Raw genomic sequence first — 22,768 nt, 5'->3', positions numbered from 1 at the left:
TTGCAGTCACTGTTCCCGTCACTGGCTGCCTGGTTTTGTCCCATATCAGCCATCAGCCGGTTAGCATCTTGTTTACCCATTTGCTACGCCTGACAGTTTTCTAAAATATGCCAAGGCAGGCGGCGGCGTGCTGCTGTCTAAATCCAGCTAAGGTCAGAGTTCAAATTGAGTTTGGCCAGGAAATTAAATGGAGGAGTCGCCCGGCAATGGGGATGGCTGTGAAGGTGGCTGTGAAGGCAACTGGCAGGCTAATGAAAAGCCCTGACTGCTCTTGGGGTTGCTGCTCAGCTTCAACTCGGTGCCATGACATCCCCTCGTCGTTTAGGCAACCCTTTCTGAAGGTGGAAGGAAGCCTGCACTTGTCTGCTGCACTTGCCATGTCCCAGCATACCGTTCCATTCCATGCCAAGCCAAGCCATGCATCCATGGACGGGCCCATCCCCTGGCCTGGCTATTAATATTGCCAAAGGTGCGCACTCTTTGGTACTTAAGTGGCTGCCGTCTGGGAACTGTCAACGGGGGCTGAACTCCCCTGGCATTGTGTCATTTGACAGTCGACGTCTTGGCTGCACCTTTAACCCCAGGGTCCTGGCTCTGAGTCTGGGTAATCCCCGTTTGGTCGCTTGGTGCCTTTTGTTTTTACCTTCTCAATGGCGAAGAGTAATGCGGAGTAGACCTATTCCAAGGCTGAGACTTGCTGGAGTAGTAGCTGGGGGGATGTCGCGCGGAAATTAAGTAACTAAGTAGAGCCTGGGATTTCGTTTTTTTTCTTTTCGGGGCATTCGAGCATAATCAAAACTTTAGCTGAAAGAGAAGAGTAGAGAGCATATTTCACAATAAAAACTCGGCGTCCATCGTAAATATATATATATAGAAAGCATAGGTAAGTTGCGTGGCTGGCAGATACAAAAAAAAAAAACAGAATGCAAAAGTAAAAGTTTTATTGTCATAGCGCCCAAACAAGGCATAAACTTGCCTTAAAAGTTTAAGCGGCCTTCGTCCGCTTTTTTTGCCCCGACTTTTATGCCATTTTCTCATATATTTCAGTGCCTATTTTTAGCCACTCATGGAGAAGAGAAGCTGCGCAGAAGTTTCCCATTCCAAGGGGAAAATAAAAAATGTGCGCAAAATTACAGTGCAACTTTTCGACCGGCTACAACAATTTTAATGAAACTTTTCTCGGCTCTAACTCACCTTGCCATCCATCCCCTTCTGGCCCTCCTGGCCCACCTGGCCCACCTGGCCATCCTGGATGTCCGGGTGTTAATGAAAAGTCAGGAGCTAAACAGGCTACGTGCCCAGCAGCGAGCATCTTACCCAGAGAATTCTCATAATATTATTAATAATGTGGGTAAAGTGGAGGAAACGTGTCGGCTTTGTGGAAATGGTAGCTGAACTTTTCGTGGAAAGTACGAAACCCGTACAACAGTCAGCTGCCCCATCAGTGTTGGCCCGATTTCACAAAATCTCCGGGAAAATCCATGCACAGCAGCACAGCACTAAAAATGTCAAAAGTTATAAATAATTTTCCATATAGAAAAGTGATATGTTCAAAACATGTTGTCAGGGCACCGCAGAAAGTCCGAGCCATGTGGCCGCCAGTATCCCTAATCCCTGTCCCAATCCCAATCCCCTCGGGATTCCTGTCCCAGTTTGCAATTTGCGAAAAATTGCCAAGGCAAAAACTTGAAAGTAAACAAACAAACACATCACCAGCTGCCAGCCAAAAAGCAGCAGATCGCAGTTCTGTGGAGTCCGGGAAACTTCGGGACGTTGGGTTGTTGGATGGTTGGATGGTTGGATGGTTGGATGGCCGGATGGCTTGCAGGAGTTATGTTGATTTGCACATGTTTATGTCCAGTTAGGAGCACCTGGAAGGAGCTGGTCCTTGTTTTGGCCATATGAGTTTTGGCAACGGCACACGGGGCGGAAAACAGCGACATGAAATTTTTATGGCCACCAATGCCAGGAAAACAATTGCGAAAAGTATTTTTACCAAGTGCGTCCGACACGTACATACATATGTATGTATATATGTATGTTTGTATGTATGTATGTTACTATGTGGTATATAATGCTTGCCCCGGGAAATTAGACCAAAGTGCCATGGAAAACAAAGTAGGGCGGCAGTGGGGGTAGGGAACATACTGAAAGTACGGAAATAAACGCCAAATGTATTTAGAATTTTTGTATAAATAACCTCAGACGGCAGTGAGTCGAGGAGGCAATTTAAATTATTGAGCGGCATTGATTGCTGACCTGAAGGACCTGGGGAACCACCAGGGGGCCAAGACGGGTGCCTCCTGGCCCACTGTCGATATACTGACGCAAATGCCGGGGTAGCCACCGAGCTCCATTTTCCATGTTCCAAGTTCCAAGTTCCGAGCAGGATAATCATCATTAAAGCAACCGCAGGCCCGAAATTATAACCATTACAGTTATAAATAAAATGCGGCGGGGCCGAGCCCCCCAGGAACGAACAAAAAGAAAAAAAAAAAAGAAGGAGGCGTGGCCGGGGCACTTGGCAGACTCTCTCGCCTGTAATTACTTTGATTTGCGCCAAGGACGCTGGCACCAGAAATTGCATGATCCCGACAAGTCCCGAATTTAATTTGCCGCTGCTGCTGCTGCTGCTGCTATTGGAAAATCTACGACGAACAGTCACTTTCTTTCATTTTCTTCTCCTGTTTATTACTTACTGCTTCGGTTAATTTCCATGACGGCCAGTGGTTTTCCTAAGACTCAACAGTACCACACTGGAAATCCTGTGAGGATTTCGCGGCTGACGTCATAGGCAGGCGGCCTTGAGGCATGAAAAAGAAAAGCTGGTGTTGGTCGGGTGGACTTGTCAATTAGCAATTGCCTGGGTGTGAAATTATGGGTTATACAACGTTTTTGGGGAGAATAGTGTGCCGCCGAGCCCAACTTCGTTTTCACAGTCGACTGGCATGGGCAGTAATTAGTAAATGGTTCCCATCTCCCAGGGAATCGAAAGCAGAGCCACAAAATCCTACATCACACATCCTTTCCAGCCCGATTGAGTCTCCGTTTTATCCTTGCTGTCCATTAGTGCTGCACTAAGTGATTCAGCAAGAGTAGCTTCATTTGAAATGGTCAATTCGATTGGTCCTTCCATCGAACATCCATTCAGCTTATCTCGAGTTAGTCCTGCTCCATTCAATGGCAATTAACTCGGGCAGTGGACTAGTTTCATTCGGTTTAAGCTGATTTCATTACATCTCCCCCTTTGGGGGGCGTGAATTGGAGCGAACGTACGAGTACTCGTATTGCCATATGACCAAAATCCCCAATCGCTGGCTCGATGCCCTACGGTTTAATTAGATATTAATTGGTTGAGCCGCAGCCATCGCTCAACAGGTGCCGCAAAGCCGAAGAAAATTGAAAAAACCTTTCCACCACCGAAAAAGAAAATAAACCGAAATAAAAAAGAAAAAAAATGGAAAAATAAAAACAAGAAAATGCCAGCAAAGCTCACCCATTTATTCAAGGCGTCAAGCTAAGCGGAAATGACGGGAACGCGAATGGGGGCGCGGTGGCCTTTTATCCATCTCATTGTCGCGGAGCGGAGGTTTAAGCCTTCGCGGATGTCAACCGCAACCACAATTTGTTGCTGCACAGTGCGTTTAATGAGCGTAGCACATTCTGCGGTACTCCATTTCGTGGTTGGCAGCTTAAGAAAAAAGTATTAAACTTAAGACTTAAGAAATATGGCAAAAGTATTGTAATAATTGCAAACGTTATATATCCATGGAATCGCACTATTAACCAATTTGGATTGGTAAATACAAACATGATTGCATTACACTTTCGTCGCGTACTGTATGCGCGTGCTTTAGGCCACCGCGAAGTGAATGCCACATGATGTAGACAGCAAAAAAAAAAAAAAATGGCCCAAAAATGGGCCCCCAGCTTTTCTTCCTTTTTTTCCACATTTCCGTCGCGCATTTTGCCGTGACTTAATTGGTGTGCGGCCCTCTCTTTCGCTCCCGATAGCCCCTCTCTCTCTCTCTCTCGCTCTTTAGCCACCTGTAAGTGTATGCGTATGCATAATGCAAATCCGCGCGTTTGACGCTTTTCGACTTTTCTGTGTGCGCCGTCGAGCCTTTTGGCCGCTATTTTCATTTTCATTTTTTTTTTTACTTTTTATTTTTATTTTCAGCGCCCTTCTCTCGCTGACTGCGCTTTTATTTAAAATATTTTTTGTCGTGTTGCTTTGTCGCATTTTAATCTGCACGAAGCACGCGATTACCTTCCCCTTTTAGGCTCTAATGTATGTGAGAATTCCGGCAGCAGTCAGGCGATTGCGTGGGTGTGTGAGTGCCTGCACTGAGAGAAAACTAAAGTTCGAAGAAGAGCATGAAAATGCTGTTAAAATCATTCGGCCAAAAGTTGTCAAGACCAGGTGTTAATAAGTTATTTAATGTCATAAGGGTATAACGTATTATTATTGAGATTGGCGTATTGATTCTTCGATTTGTGCTTAGTTATACCAACATTTCTGCAAGTGTATGTTTTTTTGTATGCCTGGCATTGTCGCTGGTTAAGAGCGATTTACATACAAATCGCTGCCTTTTGCTGGCTCTTTTTTGTCGGTCGACGTCGACACATACAAAAATAACGCGACTTTGTTTTATTTTTAACACACCGCCAATTATAAACAATATAAATATGCGCATGTATGCGTTGCCTTCTTGTCGTTGCAGTAGTGTGTGTGTGTGTGGTTGTTAGTGTGTAACTAAGTTTAGTCATTGTGGAAATTAAAATAAACGGCTAACTGCAACAAAGGCAAGTTAATTTGGCCGCTTTATTCAGCGTCTTCGAGTTTTATGCAAGCACCGGCGATGCAATTTAAATGCAAATTCAAAATGCACATATCAAAATGGCATTTCTGGCTTTAGTTTGGGCGAAAATTTATGCACAAGACTATAAATAGCGAACACAGCCGTCTATTGAGATTGATGATGAATGATGTGGCTAAAATTCAATTTGATTTACCCACCCACATGTTAAGTGTCAGCCAGATCGCATTTCAATTACGCCAAAGCCTCATAATTAAGCCCATAAAAAGGGGGGCAGTCGCTTTTATTGCGGTTCGAATTACCAGTCAACGGGATTCAAGGAGCAGCAGGATCTTGAACTTAGCCATCATTTTCCATAAAATTTAACAATGCCACAAGCGCCAGTTCCCTAGTTATTTTGGCCTAAAACATCAGTTGGTTTAGGCTTAAGCCAGAAATGGACAGAGAGAGAGAGAGAGAGAGAAAGAGAGAGAGAGAGTGAGTGAGAGGGGCGACAGGTTGAAGGTGCGTCCTGGGGTCAAGCTTTCTGCCTCGTCCTTGCCCGGGAATCCCCTCACACGCCCGGCTACGTGAGCCAAAACAAAGAGCAAAAATAAAAGGTAAACACATAAAAATTTGTTGCTGCGGCCGCAAAAAAAAAAAAAAATGTGGAAGAAAACTCACTCATACACACATAGAGGAATAAGAGCAATGCGGTTAACGAGCGCAGATGAGAGATGGTGGGGATAACGGAGGTGTTTCTTGCCCAGATACCACGGTTCGGTTTCAAAAGATCTGCGACCAGTGTGCCAAAGGCGACTCAAGGGGTCAGGTGGGCGAGGTCACAGCGAAAACAGACAGTAAAAGTCACCAGGCGGAGGACAAAGAGAGAGAGATAGTCGCGTTGCAAGAAGAAGAAGGGGTGTGGGGGGGGGGGCAGATGAGCCACAGCCACCCAACCACCCTTACGCCCAACCCACCCACTTGCCTTTGTTGTCATTTCCAGCATGAGACCTCCGAAAGTATGCTGTATTAAAATTGTAGTGTGCCAATTGTGTGTGCTTTTGTGTTTGTGTGTGTGTGTGTGCGCGGCTCTCCGCTTTCAATGTGTTGGCCAGGCACGTAGCTAGCTGTTTGCGTGTGTGTGTGCGCTTTGTAATTGGCGTTTTAGGCCTTTGACGTCAAACCCAAATAATAACCATTCGCACTTTTGTTTGCTCTTGCTTTAACACTTTTGTGGCCAATGGGACTTCTCTCTGCGGTTTATTTTGTTGTTGCAAAAGCGAGAAACACACACAAACACAAAGCCACACACAAACACACACACAAATGTGCCCTTTAACGGTGCAATTAAAATAATTACAATTACACTTTACAATCGACTCGGTCTGCACACTCAGCTTGCCCAGGCACATCATTAATTTATAAGCCCAAAACAGAAGATGAACGTTTGCGCTTGTTAAAAGTCTTTTAAATAAATTCGTAAACATTTAGAAAAGTACTTATAAATATTCGTGTTGCCTTCGTTACTAATTTGAAATATATCATGCCGGGTAAAAGCACTTCGCACTAATTATAGAACATCTCTTAAAATCTCTTTATGAATCAAGACCGAAAAAAAATGGGAGAATGCGTCTGTTTTCGGCCACATTTCAGAGCTACAAAACTTTTAATGGCCTTCATTTTTCTTGGTCCTGCATCTGCCTCTAACACTTTTTAATTGCCAATTAGGAAGTTTTTTCTCATTTTCGATTTTTGCATTGCCCTACGAGGGGAGTTCGGTGAGTTTGTTGGCTGGCCAATCGATCGGTTCTTGACGACACGAAGCCAATTTGATGCGTGAAAGGAAAAGCCAACGGCGGCATAAAAAAGTAACCAGCACGCGTTAACAAATTCATTTAATTTGGCCAAAACGAGAAAGGCAGACTTTTAGGGAAAAGGAGAGAGATATATAACATATATATGGTTACAGAGAGAGAGAGAGAGAGAGAGAGAGAGCACGAGGCGCCAACAAAAATATGAGTTTTTATTACTCTTGACGAAATGCGAAAGGAAGTAAGCTGAAGAAACCAGCGAAAAGGACATACGTAACGAATGTACACACACACACACACACACACAGACACACAAAGGCACGGCTCACACCCACGGGCGCACACAGATACGCACCAATACCAACGCTCAAGTACAGGAGCTAAAAATAGAAATGCGCCTCCCGGCACTCCCTAAAAAGTGGCAACACAGTGGCAGCAGAGACAGCCAACGAAGACAAGACAAGATTACAAATGTGTAAGCAGCAATTCCCAGAAGTTTTCCTCGTTTTCCTCGCCTGCCTCTCTATCCCCATCACTATTCCGCCGCTTTTCCCGCTCCCGCTCTCTCTCTCTCTCTCTCTATCTTTTTTCCTTTTCACTGAGAACAGACGTCGCATATTAAACTGTTGATGGTTTGTTGCTTCGTTTATTTGTTGCTATATTTGGCCATTTGCTTCTGCTTCTGCCTTTGCCTTTGCCATTGTTATTCTTTTCTTATGTTTTCTGCAGACGAGCCTCAGCCGTGCCCTTTAACGCTCGACCCCCTCGCACACCCCCTCGCTACACACTCGATGGGTGTGTGTGTGTGTGCGTGTGCACATGTGTGTGTGAGCTTCTGATGGGAGTTAATTAAAATATATAAACCAAAATTAAATGGCTTAACCGTTGAAAGGGCATTTGGCACGCTCTTAGGCAGATTAGTCCAATCTTAATTCCATCTGCCAGTTGTAAGTTTTGATTCGCTTCCGAATGACAAGTTCCTTTGATCCGCATGGAGTCGTTTGTCTTCTTTTAATTTCCCCTATATGTCGGTGAGAACGTGGTGATTTCAGATAGCATTTATCTTATAGATACCACCGTAATACATTGCTGACAGAAGTTAGATATTTAACAAGTATTTAACAAAGTGTTTTATGGCATTACAGCAAGACAATAAAATAGGGTTATCATTAAATGCTAAAGGTTGGATTTCTCGTTTCCATTTAAAGTGTATCAACATATTAACAATCTTGTAATAATTTTCCTCACTTTGGGTCCATGTGGCGTATACGTGATATTAAGTTTCTCTTTTTTGGCGAAAGACTGCTAGACTGCCCTAGCTCACAATGATTAAACCTAATTTGTGTTAAATCTGTTGCCATCATCAGGCATATGTATGCCGCATATCGTAGCACAAAAGTGCTGACTTGCCTGGGAAATAGAAAAAAGTTACACCATGAACGGGCCATAAAACTATGAGAAATTGCGAGAAAAACTGCCCCGAGGCCTTCAATGCCGACAGTAGAGTGAGCGTAAGTTATGGGAAATTTTAAATGTTCTGCTACAATATGCAAAATGTTGCGCCAGTTGAGGCATGAAGCTGTGCGGCTGGAAGGACATAACATTTGCATATAAACCCGAAACGAGGGGCAGGTCCTGTAAACTGCTCGGCCCCAAGTGTTTATGCGGCGGCCTCCAATGCATCATCAACTAGTTATGAGGAGAGAATTGTTGCGGCATATCCCTGGGAATTTATCACTAAAATTAAAGCGCAAAGTGCCTGATAATTAGATGCCTGGCCTTCGCCACCCTTTGATACACGATACTAGGGCCTGCGGTGGCGCATCCGAAACCCACGAATCGGATCCAATGTTGCCAACGAGAGCATTGCAAACCACTTCAGTGGAAAGCGTTTTCGGGACGAATGCGTCCTAAAAGGTTTCCCATGTCGTCAGCCGGGCCTGCCAGTGGGCGTGCTTTGGCGTTGGTCGGGTGTATGATTTATCAGCTATGAATATGAAGTGACGGGGAAATGCTTTTCGCCTACATGCACAAGGCGGAACCGACAACTAGCTTGCAGGCAGCGTATTTCCATCACATCTCGCTGGATCTGAAGGTGAATGTGGCTGAGGATGAGGATGTGGATGTGGAAATGGATGTGGGAACGTTGAAACGGGCTTATTAAATTACAATAAATGTGATCCGAAAACAAAATGTACCTCGAGGGGCCACACACACACACACACACACACAAAGCACCACCACCACCAACGCGCCACCTGGCGTCTGTTTACGTTCCTGCTTTTTGTGCCGCCTTTTTCTTTACGCCCTACAAAGCAAAACAAAGCGGCAAAAAAGGAAAACAAAATGGAGAAAAGCTAACCTGCGGCCATTTGTTGTACGTATGTATGTACTATGCACGTACGTGGGTGTGCTGGTGGAAAAACAAAAAAAAAATATGTTAAATTAATTGAAGCCAGGCGAACGGAGGACTAGATGCTGCTACCCAAAAAGAAACGGCCAAGAAAGCTAAAACCAAGGCGAGCAACCCGGTTACAGAAGTCCTAAAATAATAGACAACCAAACGGAAGATTTTCGCCTGGCAGATACATTTGAGCAGCAAATTTAATCAAAACCTTATTACGGTTGTGCAAAATGGAAAAAGGCAAACAAATTATGACAGGAGCATCTTATTCTATTCGGCGGGGAACACCTCAATTTGCTGATGCTGTCCGGTTTTTCGTGTTGAAACTTGACAAACGGTGAATACATTTTTGATGAAGGACAATGCCGGCAACAACAAACAGGACAAACAGAATGGAAAATGTGTCAGAGATGAGCTATGCTGCTGTGCCTAAGCTGGGCCCAAAAAGTGAAATTTGTGTAACACGACAAATTGGCTGGATCTCGGGATGGCATAGAATCAATGGAGAGGTTGTCGCCAAAAAAGGAAATGCCCATCAATTTTGTAGTTGCCATTTATAAATTTGCTCAGCCTTTTGTTTTATGCAATGCCTTTTGCTATTTACGGCCGTAATCTGCTGGCGGAATGGACGGTTACAGGCGCAAGGAGGCGGTAGCTGGCGGAAGATGATCCCTTTGCCTTTGTGTGTGGGCGTAAGGACGCGACTTTAATGTCCCAGGACTTGCAGCCGCCCATCGTCCTTTGCCTGCCGCCTGCTCCTGTTTATGTGCGCCACATAAAACTATCAATTTATTGCTGCAAAATCGTTGCGCGCTGCTTCCTTTGGCTGGCGCTTCCTGCACACTGACGCCCTCACACACACACACACATATATATATATATATACTTATATGTATAGATGGACACAAACACGGAGTGCATCTGTGTGCAGCTTGGTCTCTTTTCGTGGGTTTTGTTATTATTGTTGGCAGCCTTTTAGGCGCCACACTGACGAGACAACAGGCGTTTGCAGCTCTCCTCCTTTTTCTCTTTCATCGCCATCGCCACATCCTTCGTGCATCTGTATAAGTGTCCCTGTGTGTGTGTGTGTGTGGGAGCAAAAGGTTTTCTCACTACGCGAACTTTGTTACAAATTTCTGCGACTTATTTTTCGCCACGAACTCTTCGCGAAGCTCACTGCTCCTGCATTACGTATTCGCCACGTATACGTCTGTCTGTCGTGCGACGAAAATAGCATCGGTTGGCACTTTTTGGCCAAAAAAACACCCATCCTTGCCCCAACTGCGAGTATAGAGCTCCTTGGCTTGGCAACAGCCAAATCCTTTTTATGCTTTTGATTTTTTGACACCCCACGTGTTGTTGTTCTTGTGGCTTGTTAGCCATCATTGCTGTTGTTGTTATTGTTGTTGTTGTTGCTCTTGCTGTTGCCGGGTGTCTTAGTGTCAACATGCGTTGATTCTCCTAAGCTGAATGGAATGGCTGCATTGCTTCTAAACTTTGGGTACAGTTGCCTCGGGTGGTGGTGATTTGCATACAGAGATGCACTCGAACGTCATAAGAAGTTTCACAATTTCCATCGCGCACTCCGAGTGGATATTGTTGACATGTGATTATATCGCCTCTGATGTGTTGTTTTGCAGTCGCAGAAAGCTGTGCAAGTAGATCTTTTTATCCATTTATCGTCTGGTATGGAAATAGAGTGGTTTACGGTGATTTCTTAGAATAGAATGTGTGCAGTTTTTAGTGTCCTTAAGTCACACGTGTAGACAACAAGTTAAAAATCTCTTTAAACCTCTGCTTTTTAGTTCTGTTATGGCTACATATTAATTAAATACTTTATTGACATTGCTTGTAAACTTAAGTTAAAATTTGTTTCGGGACAATAGTCCTTTATTGAAGCACTAAATTCAATGATGCATCATAGCAATCTATGATTACAATTGCACAGAATAGACGAATATTTTAGGTGACACAATTATGTTTGATTGCTTATCGGTTCGTAATACATTTATATGTATGTATAAATCAATTTAATTTGGCCCGTCCAACAGAAAGTAGGCCATTCACCCTGTTCGCCAAGCAGAACTTATTTCGATTTATTGCAACAACGATAAGCACCACCAGGGGCAGAAATGGAAGGCATTGGCAGCAGTAGAAGCACCACCAGAAATGAAAGAAGAACCAGAACTAGAACCAAACCAGACTCGCTTCCACTCCCACTTCGAGCTCACTTCCACCCACCGGTTAGTTGCAATTTGAGCCACCCGCCCGAAGAAAGGAGACGAGCAAAACTAGCAAACAAGCGCAAAAATCAATTTAAAGTTCAATAGCCTCAGAAGCTAGCTTTCCGACTGAGTGGGCGGGTGGGTTTGTGGGAATCGGTGGATTCGGTGGATTCAGTGGGTGTGCTGCACGGCAAGCGGAGAAACTTCGCTGACTTGGCCCAAAAAAAAAAAGGAAAACATAGCCAGCCAGCAAATGCGACCGAAATTTCCCTCGAACTTTACAACGTTGCTACAATTTGCAAGTTATTTGTGTGTGTTATTAAGTTCAAAGTACAAAATGTGGGTTGCAGGAACACACAGAATAGCACAACAACTGGTCGTTTTCTGGCAATAAAACTAATGGAATTCTTGGTTCCGCGGCCACATTGCGTATGCGTAATGTATGTAGAAATCTGCATAAAGCAGCGTCCTTTTTGGCCGAATCCCTGCAACGACCACCCCCCCCCCCCCTTCCATCCCTTCTCATCCACATCCCGTTCGAATATTAAAACGTGCCCAAGTGTCCTTTGATGCAATTATGCGGCGTCCAACGAAGTTGATAAATGGCAATCGTGAGAAGCGCCTCCGGCGGTGCGACATTGTCATCGTGGTTCACCATTCGCCATTCACCATTAACTGAATCATCGGCGTCATCTTCATCATCATAACCGTAGCCAACGTGCCGCAGAAGATGTGGGCGCTCTTCAAAATGCAAATGGCTCTTTGGCACGCCACGCAATTGGAGTCGAATCCATTGAAGGCAGGTTGCAGAAGCCAGGTGCCTAACGAAGCGAACATTCAGGGGGGGCGAATGAGACACACCATCATCAATTGATTTCCCGCTGACAGCCGAACAATATTCCGGCGCGGAATGGGCAATCCCCGGAATCCAATGGGGAGACACAAACAGTCGAGTGTCGGGTTTCTGCCACTGCTGCAGCTGCTCACATTTATGCTTTGTCAGGTGATTTTGCAATTGCAACAATCGCACACACACACACACACACCTGAAATGCAAACGAATGTAGACGGCGCGCTGAAGGGCAGACAGATCAACTTAATGAATGAATGAAATGCACTTGGCACGACTGGCGCGTGAGCAAAAGAAATAAAATTTAATTTAATGTCAGTTCACAGCAGTTGGTAATAGCTCAGTGAAGTAATGCAAAAAACGGCAGCACTTGAATACAACACGTTGGAAATATAAAGCGATTCAGAGTAAAAGTTTCTTACATTCCAAACTACATATAATCTCGATTACGAACATAAAATAAATAATACAAAATCATGGAAAAACTATTGAAAAATATAAAGTATGTTCTTCAAAAGAAAACTTTATTGGGCTACATAAAAACATAACTAGTGGCGAAAGTTATGATGCAGTTGCGCAAAGCTCGAAACACCTTTTGATTAAATAGCCCGGGGCTTGCCAAGTGATTTTCATTTCCGCAATAAGACAAATAAAATACAGAATTATTAAGTGGCAAAGCTGGTCGCGTGGCAAAAAACCAGAACGGCGTAGAGCAGAATTATTTTGGATGCAGCCAAAAATAGCAGAGGAAAGTTTTGCAAGAGCAAGTTGAACGGCGGAAATGGCAATTGGGAATGAGCGGGGAGCTGGAGTTGGAAAAGTGGGTGGTGGGAAAACCTATACGGACAGCGGATTCCAATACACATGCAACCGGCACACACACACACATACGCATACCAGCGCACATGTGGCAGGGAAAACTAAACCGGAGGCGCCAACATGTCCTACAAGTGATTTATTTTTATGTATTTGTTGGTGGAAGGCAGTGCAAAGGAAAAAAGATATGGAGGAAAGGCAAGCACAAAGTGAAATGCCACAAAAAGTAAAGTTTGTATTTCAGTTTGTTTTTTTTTTTTTTTTTGTTTTCTGTTAGACGTCGGTGGCGGCGGCGTCGGTGCAGGCGAAGCCAGCCAAGCCTGGATTTTCCCCAGCCATTTGCCCCGTTTTCCCTCCTTTTAGCCGCAGAAAGTAGTAAAGTAGCGAACGTGAAACTATTTATAACAACAAAAACCTGCTAAGCGGCCGCCACACACACACACAAACACAAGCAAACGAATGCAGTATGAGGTGGCGAGGGGTGGTGAAATATCCATAGCATACTTCTATGCGCCGGCTGGCAGTTGCAACGTTTAGACGCAAATCATGGCAGACATTAGCGTGTGCAGAAGTTTTTCACTGAACGATTTATGGGAAAAGTTCGGCGCTTCTTACCTGGTTCTTAACTGCTTCTACCTCCGCAACCATCCACTTCTCCCGCTGGCCAAGAGAAAACCATTTTGACTGACTGTCACCCGTTTTTGTTTGCGTTCCTCTTGCAGAGTGTCCTACCGCCATGGATGGCATGGAGCGATTCGCCTGTCCGATTCCCGACCGGCAGGGCAGATACCGCTGCATAGACGATCATGTGCTGTGCGATGGCTTCATCGACTGTCCCGATGGCGAGGACGAGGACCGAAGATCCTGCATGTTCTACAAGACGGTGAGTTCGGCGCACAACACGGCGTATACTTGATGTCATTGTTTAAATGCCATTTTTCTGGTCTTCCTATCTTTGCAGACGAAGGCCCATCTGGATGTGTTAGCGGATGCGTTACTACGCTGGGCGCGAGGGCGTTAAGCTCCACCCACCCACCAACCACACACACACATACACACACACACACCGTCTAATACACAGCACACACAGAGAAAATACACCTAGCGAACTCACATTGACAAACAATTAGTTTTAACATGTCGCCCCAAGCAAACAAGAACCCTGTTAAGTTAAACATTATCCTGGAACCAGACACACAGACAAGCCACAAACCACCCGCCTATCCTTTGATGTCCTTCATGAGAAAGATTTTCCCGAGCAAATACCGTAAAAAAATCCCCAGCCACACAAAAATTCAGCTCGCAATGGGCTAAATGGACAATTGCCAAGTATGAAAAGCGAAAGCTATGATTAAAAACAAAGTGAGGCAGAAAATGTGCTTGACGAAAGGTATGATTATTATTACACTATTATTATTAAAAAAAATTAACTTAATGAAAAGCCCAAGCAGAAGAAGCAGTTATACATACTAAAGCTAAATTACAATTCAGCAAAAGGACAAAAAAAAAACGATGTTTTTTTCATTTTCAAACTTGTTTCGCAGGAACAGAAAACATAATGAGGAAAAACAAAATTGGGCCTAACTATTTTTAGTATATATTAAATAAATATATTATAAATATATCTTACTATATGAAATATATTTCGTGTACATTATTTAATTATACGTGTATTAAAGTTAAATAATGTTAATGTTAAATAAACAAATGAAATGAAATGAAATCAAAACGAAGCAAGCAAAAAGAAAAAAAGCGATAAAAATAACGATGAGGCAGCAAGCAGAAGACGAATGAATTATATATACATATACACAGAAAAAAACCGACATTAAATATATATTAATAGTATACATATACCAATAACAAACAAATATACAATTGAAGAAAATATTGCATTAGGTTTTATTGCTGATAACTGAACAAGCTAACGAGTGCAATATAATATACTTATATACAATGCAATAACAGCAAGATTAGCGACAAAAACAAACATTTACAACTTATGAGAATGAAGCAAACATTTACATAAAGAAAAAGACTTGACTTCATTGAAAACCCAATTAAGTTTCTATAGTACTCAGATACTTTTGGTTTTGAACTTCAACTCTCGTTGTTAGTAATACGTTTGCCATTATAGATGATTTGCTCCGATTCTTTGTCCTTCATGTTTGTAAATAATACTTTCAATTATCCTTTTCGTTTGCCTGTAAGGATCTCTCCCCCTCCATACCACAGTTTTTGATTTCGTTCATGAGTGACAACAGTTCTCACGGAAATGGCAGCTATCTGTAGTTAAGTAAATTTATTTACATAATTGAACTATGTTTAAATAACAATGGACTTATAAATATATATATCTATATATATATATATATATATAAAACGATAAGCTTATAAGCGAAACGAAAAGCTTGTACAAATGCTAACTAACACTAATCCATTCTCGACCTTTTTTCGAAGCCACAAGTGTTTATTCCTAATCGATTTTTGCATTAGTTTTTTATTCGCGCTGTTTTTCTCGATTGGAAAAGCTGAAACTCAACCTTAAAACTCAACCAACAATGTTATCTGGTCCATGAAAATTATTCGCTATTATTATGCCTGTTAAGTGGCGAGTTTCCAACACAATCAATCAATTATGAAATACAATCAAGCAAATTTTTAAGCCGAAATTTACAAATTAAAATTTTTAAACGGTTGTGTACGCAAACAAATGACAGCGGCAAAAGCAAAAAGCGCAAGATAATACCAATGGCGAATTAACAATAATAATGAATAACCTCTAGAGCGATTTTCACATACTGCATTTCCCGCGTTTTCCCCCGAATTTCCGCATTAATTTCCGCATTTCATTCAATTGAAATATTGAAACACGGCAAGCAAGCGTTTTAATCGCGATTGACTTTGTGGACTTAATCAATCGATAATTGGTGTCATTTATTTTTTTGCACGTATGTATTTGCATGTTACTAAATCGATTCGTGTGAATTGCTAAATCCTAAAAAAAATGTTTAATTATTTACAACGGAATAACATATGAAATTGCGAGCAATAAAATTTCATATCTTATATACAGTACGTATAAAAAATCGCAAACAAATTATATATATATTCTAATTGAGCATACGTTTACGAGTAAGTTTTTATTTCACATCGAACCCCAATCTCCTGCCCTCCTATATCAACGATCTTCGTTATTAACCGAAAAGTATAAATAGGGGATAACCTAGGTGTTTTCCTTTGAAATGATTGATTAATGATTCAGTAAAACGTTTACATAAATAACTGCAAAATAACCCACCTTTAAATATAAATGAAAGTAAATTAATAATAGCAATTTCTATACCATACGGAAATCCTAAGCGCAGTATAACGTGTGTATAACTCTAAGTAAATGATAAACTACCAGTAAATGCTAACGAGTACGAATAATGTATGTAATGTATGCAATTAATTGTAATCCTTGAAATTATGCACAAATCCAATGAAGATGAACGACAAGAACAAATGCGCACTAAACAACTAAAGAAAAAAAACCAAAATCCAGAGGACAAAACCCGAAAACAAATCAAAGACGAACAAAAGTTTTAATCACATTTTTTGAACGAACGACAATTGCGGTAAAGGTATAGAAATCTCTCACACACACACACACACACACACACAGAAAAAACATATATTTTTGGCCTATTTTTCTATAATCCTAACAAAAACAAGAACGAAATTTTAAACGAGAAAAACGACAACTTCCATAAGGACAAACCCAAATGAAAGTACATAAGTTCGACTGTAAATAACAAAAGCGAAAGCGAAATTTCCCCAACAATTTCATATTCCAATTGAACGAAGTACTAACGAAGATCGTTTAACAACAATTCAATTATTTTCGGTTTTATTTCCCTCCTTTTCAGCCTATTTAAACTTTTTGATTTCCGATTCTAATTAAGCCTTTGCGTCTTGCACGCACTCACAGCAAACAGTATTGTGTATAAAAAGAATTTGTAAATAAACATATTACGTCTAAATTAGTGAAACGTTTTGTATTTCCCTGTCCTGTTTTTTTTTTTTTTTTAGATGTTTTGTAATTGTAGAGTATTTAGTTTAACAATTATTTTTTCGAGTACCATAAAGTAGGAGGAGTCAACTTAGCGAGCAAATACAGAATATGAAGCGGAATAAAAACAATTGTTGAATTGAATGTTAAAAGATACATACACATATACACAAGCAACCATAGGTACATACACAGACACACAAGAACACACACACATACACATACAAGTATAAACGTACACTTAAGGATATATAGTCAGCCCCCAAAAACTTGTATTTATTTGTATTTGTATATTTGCAGACGAGAGAGAAATGAGAAATCGTAGAAAATCGTGAAAAATCGTGAAAAATCGTGAAAAACATCAAAGAGAAAGATGGAGCATATAATTAACTATGAGTAGCAAATGGCGCAAGCCATTCGCACAAAAATAACGAATGAAAACACGGTCTATCCATTCTATTGATTTCGTCTAGCCCAGAGTCTTATTAATTAATTAATTAGTATTTGCTGTAAATAATTTTGCCTTCCTCATTTCTATCTCGCCGAATCTCTGTCTCTCTGTCTCTCTGTCACTGTCTCTGTCTTTCTCACACTAATTTCGATTGTGTAGGAGGTCTAGTTTTAGCATAATTCCCCCTTTAATTTAACAAACGTTTTCTTAACTACTTATAATAATTAATTATATATTATACGAATATATGGATAAAGCGGAAAAAAAACAAGAAAATACACAAAAAAAACAAGGAAAAAATGAAAACAAATACACAACTTAATATACACTGAAAACGAAAACCAAACATGCATTTCTGATTTTTACTTCGACTCTTTCACAAGTTTACAGAATACTTCAACACTATTTGTTACTACTATTACTATATTTTTCTCTTCACAAAAACAACAACGACACCAGACAACACTCAGCACAAGAACAACAAGTAAGTTAACTACACACGCCGTAAATCAAATACCAAACTATAACCTACTCATGGATCTGAAACATAGTGCACATATTTACCTTTTGAGTTTGAAATCCTGCAAACTAAGAACATTCTTCCAAGGGCTTTTATGTTCCCGCTGAAGAACACCTGAAGCAGCAAACTTTGAGTTAATCCCAGGATCCGTGGATCCTTGCTGGTAAGTCCCGACGGGCGACCTCAGCTTCCGTAGTCCTTTGGCCACATGGAGCTCTTCACTTGGCGGTCAGACAAACTTTTCAACAAGGTCTAGAAACTAGTTTTTATCCTTAAATTATTGCGTACACGAATACAAGTCAGCGCACAAATGTCAACTCTAAAGAAAGTAAATGTTTAATGTTCGAGGAAATAAGATGGGAGATTTTGAAATGGAAATTGACACAGCTGATTAGCGGTCTGGAAAATGGAAAATTAGAAATATATATTTAAATGATTAATATCCACGTAAAAAAAAAAAAAGGTATAAATGTTAGTTGTGTTAGGTGTAGATCCGCGAAAGGTAATTATATAATTTAACTGCTTTTGCTGAACACAAAAGTGTCAACCATCGCCGTACTATTCAACAAATAAACTATGTGTATTCGATGTATATCCGTGTTTAGTACGATCTAAGATAGCCAAGTTTGAAAAGTTTGAGCATAGAGAATGTGGCCAAAGACAATTTATCGAAGCATTGGAGGCTGCATGCAAAACTGAAAGACAACGAGCATTATTTAGCCAGAAATAACAACATCAGACTTGGACCTAAAGTGACCTTCAATGGGCATCAGGTGTTGTAGTCATTGATTCGGGTCAGCTTTTTATGACCTTACCACCACAAAAAGCCGCAACTCAATGTAGCAAACAACCAGAGCCACTGGTGCAATTCAACGTCACTTTAATTCCACTCACAAGTGAACATATTGCGCTGACCACTAAAAACCGAAAACAAAAAAAAAATGATAAGAAAACTTTCGAACAACATGATAACACTGATATTTGAGTATGTTGATAGGTCTTGCATGCAAGTTGCTGAAAATAAATTGTGGGTTTGGGGCAATTTGATCGGAAAACAGTGAAGAGCTTCATGGTGTTTGGAAAATTTCAAGAAAAAATTCTATTGTTAAATGGAGATGTTCTGGGGGATTCAGTAATTGAGAAGGAAGAATTGGAATATCAACTTAAAGAGCAGTGATTTTTTTCACTTTTTTCCGCAAATATTTCAGCTATTACGCACAGCTAACATGTTTGCAATTACTTTTAGCCAAGCCCACACCATATAATTTCAACCTTAATTGAACCCATTAAGTATTCATGCAATTCATTACACTTACAAAATTATAAAACAACAGCCAAACCTCACGCACACACATACACACACACACACGAACACTCGCCAGCCCTAATAAATTATGTTCAATTGAAACAATTAGCGGGCGAAATTATGACAAACAATTAGCATTAACAATTTTGCACTGTTGCACGTTTTATGTGATAAATAATTATACCAAATAAAAACGAAAAGCATAAATTATATATATGTATTGAAATGCACCACAATTGCACTTACCAACAAATTATTAAGCGAATAACGCGGACAACTGAATTTGTATTAGAGCCTGATTAATTAGTGATTATATTTTGTGTGCATTGTTGTTTGTAGAAATCGCACGAATCAGCACAAAAAGAAAAAAAAAAACAGAAAAACTCCGAGCAGTGAGGAAACCAATCCCCCATCCAACTGCATCGGATCGAGGAGCAATCCGCCGAGTTGGTTGGGCCAGCAGATCAGTCTTCCACGGCACCAAAATCCCGAATTTCAGACATCAGTTCCCCCATGGTTTAGCTTTGGACGCACACAGGGAGCACCGTTCCCAATCCCAGACATCAGGAATGGCCAGTTTTAAATGGAATCAAAAGAGTATTTTCGAGCTATAAACATAAGTAGTCACAAGTACCTTAATGCAAATCGAGATGTTATCTATGTGGAGGAGAATTCGGCGAGTTGCGAGTACCGAGGGCCACGCCCACTCCGCCACAAGGACATACATTCCCTAATACATGCACACAATCAAGGCTTAAAAGCAATCCGTCCTCAATTGACACTTTTGAGCGGAATTTCCACACAAAACACTCAAGCAGGCCGAAGAGTTCGACTCTAACGTTTACATTAGGTCTAAACTATCTGTACACTCGCCTCCCGATCCCCGCCCCCGACCACGCCCCCACTCCCCCATTCCATGCACCCACATGCACACACACATGCACGCACGCTCACACACTCACACACACACACCGACAAGCAAATGCACTTAAATTGTAAATGTTGTGATTATATAGCACCGCCTCAAAGTATGCACCAAATTTTTGTAAAATGTATTTTTGCACTATTTTTAAATGCACAGCGAACAGCAGCCCAGTTGAAACTAAATTTAAATGTAAACGTATTTTACCTAAATTAGTTGATAAACATTGAATAAAACATAACTAACCGCCTGGAGAGGGGTTTTTCCTGTAACGTTCTTATGTTAACTTAAACCAAAAGTCAAGAAAAGTCTGCGAAACATTTTTTTCAATCGATATGCAATGTAAATACAGAACAAAGAGGATTGCTATAGCGAAGTCTAAGTAATTTAGAGATTCTCACTATGTAAATAGACCAAAACTGAACAAAAACCGAAGCTAACAGGACGAACAAGACATCACAGAAGCAGAAACGAACCGAAACGTACCGAACAGGACAAGGATGTAGAATGATGTAGGACGATGTAGGACGATGTAGGATGAGGCGACACAAAGAAGGACGTTTTTAACTTTAATTAGAAAGTGTTTTATGTATTATGTACGTACGAGTATGAGTATGGTAGCCCACACAGGAAGTCCTACTAATAATTTCTAAGCCATTTAACTTGTAAATTATTATGGTTATAAATGTATAATGTAAATGAAAGCGAGTCGGATGTGGAATATACATACATATATAGATGCGGGAGAATGACAACTGCGAAACTCCAGGCAAGAACTACCAGCTATATACATACATAGATGTGTACATGTACATCTGTGTGTTTATGGTTATAAATGATACCTACTTCAGTTTGCCTACGATTCTATAAATACACACATACACATACATATAGAGGTACATAGCAGCAGATATATATATATATATGTATCTCCAGCTGGTGAACCAAAAACTGGATTCGAGTTCAAGCAAAAAACGCCCTAAAACAAATAGAAACCGAACGAAACAAAAAAAAAACGATACCATTATTATTATTGAAATTTAATTATATGCGTTTGCGGCATAAGGAACAAATGTATTACCAACAAAATCTCTATATATACACAACAAACTAATTTATGAGATTATATATATACATATGACAGCAACAGAAGTATATGTAAAAATTAAATAAAAACGAAGCCTCAGTCAGTATAAAAAGTTCCATGTATTATTTGCACTCATTCGGAATTGGATGACCAATTGTGGCATTGGGAAAAACAATTTTATATCCAACATCAGGTGTATTCGCTTTGTGCATTTCGCATAATAATTTCATCTTACAGCAATTACGGATTCCTTGGCTATCATTATTTATAGAATGGGAAGTTTTCATGGCCAGCCTCTTGATTGCCCCAGCGAAATTTATTTGTACTTTTTTTTAATGGGCTTTCGTGGTCTTAATTAGCCCATTTGGATTTAATAAACAATTAAGTAGTCACATTGAATGTGCTTTTGGCTATGAAATTCTTATTATGCCAATTCAATTTAATTTACTACAAACTTAAAGGTCGAAATTCGCAGGACGCGTTTAAACAGTGTAAAATAATATTATTGTGGTGTGTCCTAGCTTTTTGATCCTCTGATTAAGCTTTCTAATGCCAGTTTAAGCCAGCGTAAACTTTTGGGAGTTTTGCGCAAATATTTTGCAGGTAAAGCGGGTGTCGTAAATTTTAATTAGCGTTAGCCGAAAACTAATTTCATGTTAATAACACAACAGCAACATTGTGGGCGGCCCCAAGGTCGTGGGCGTTCGAATTTGGTTGGTGGGCCGGATGGCCGGGATACGAATGCATCCGGGAGTTGGGAGCGCGGAACCCTATTTTGTGGCTGCCAATTTACGCTTAATTAGATGGTTGCTCGTCTCCATTCGGCCTCAAGGAATTATCATCATCTTCGGGGCCAGAAAGTGGGGAAGAACCGAACCTTTTATGGCCGCCACGCATGGAAATAAAATGCTGTTTGCCGGCGAAATAGGTTAAAGGTCAGGAGGGCAAAAAGGGGGCAAAGAGAAAAAAACATGATGTTGCCTGACCTTTCCTCCCATCCGCAGCTGCTTAATTAAGGTGTGACAAATGCAATCTGCAGGCCAGTTAGGCGTGCAATCAGCCAAAGGCCAATCCAGCTGGCGCATTAAAAGGGGATTTTACCCGGTTAACACACACACACACACTCAAACACACCATCTACCATCACACACACACACACGACCTTCGACTAGGCGCGATAAAACAAATGCAAAAGCCTAAAATGGCAGCATCTGGCATTTGCCATTTGCCCCATTCGCCTTCGCATCGCTGCTAAATAAATGGCCCTTAGATCCAGCTGCAATTTGTTGCAGCAAAGGGTAAGGGATATGCGATATGCGATATGGGATATGGGACATGGGATAGGTCACATGGGTTATGTGATATTGGATATAAAGATCAATAGATGGGATAACTGAAACGTGTCCGGAAATCGAAGGAGCTGTATGCCTCATCCAGCTGATTGCATTTCAAAAATAACACACAACACATTTCGGTTTGTTTGTGCCATTTCGCTGGCATTCGCCTGCGTGGATTATTTT

General features: G+C 41.1%; 1 protein-coding gene across 2 annotated transcripts in view; it reads left to right on the top strand.

The window, feature by feature from the left end:
• Positions 1-21,344, top strand: part of jeb (jelly belly) — a 34,147-nt gene extending 12,803 nt beyond the window's left edge. Inside the window, exons 2-3 of one of the 2 annotated variants that reach the window (NM_001273981.1) lie at positions 13,631-13,791; positions 13,870-21,344. In NM_001273981.1, the coding sequence (NP_001260910.1) occupies positions 13,631-13,791; positions 13,870-13,929 (221 nt within the window). In that variant the 3' untranslated portion in view covers positions 13,930-21,344. The remainder of the gene's footprint in view (positions 1-13,630; positions 13,792-13,869) is intronic. The other variant, NM_136882.3, reaches the window with a different exon arrangement.
• Positions 21,345-22,768: the final 1,424 nt, after the last annotated feature.

The sequence above is a fragment of the Drosophila melanogaster genome, chromosome 2R (genome assembly GCF_000001215.4).
Source record: "Drosophila melanogaster chromosome 2R".
NCBI lineage: Eukaryota > Metazoa > Arthropoda > Insecta > Diptera > Drosophilidae > Drosophila > Drosophila melanogaster.
The sequence above is the reverse complement of the archived record's forward strand: the minus strand, read 5'-3'. Positions and strand labels throughout refer to the sequence as shown.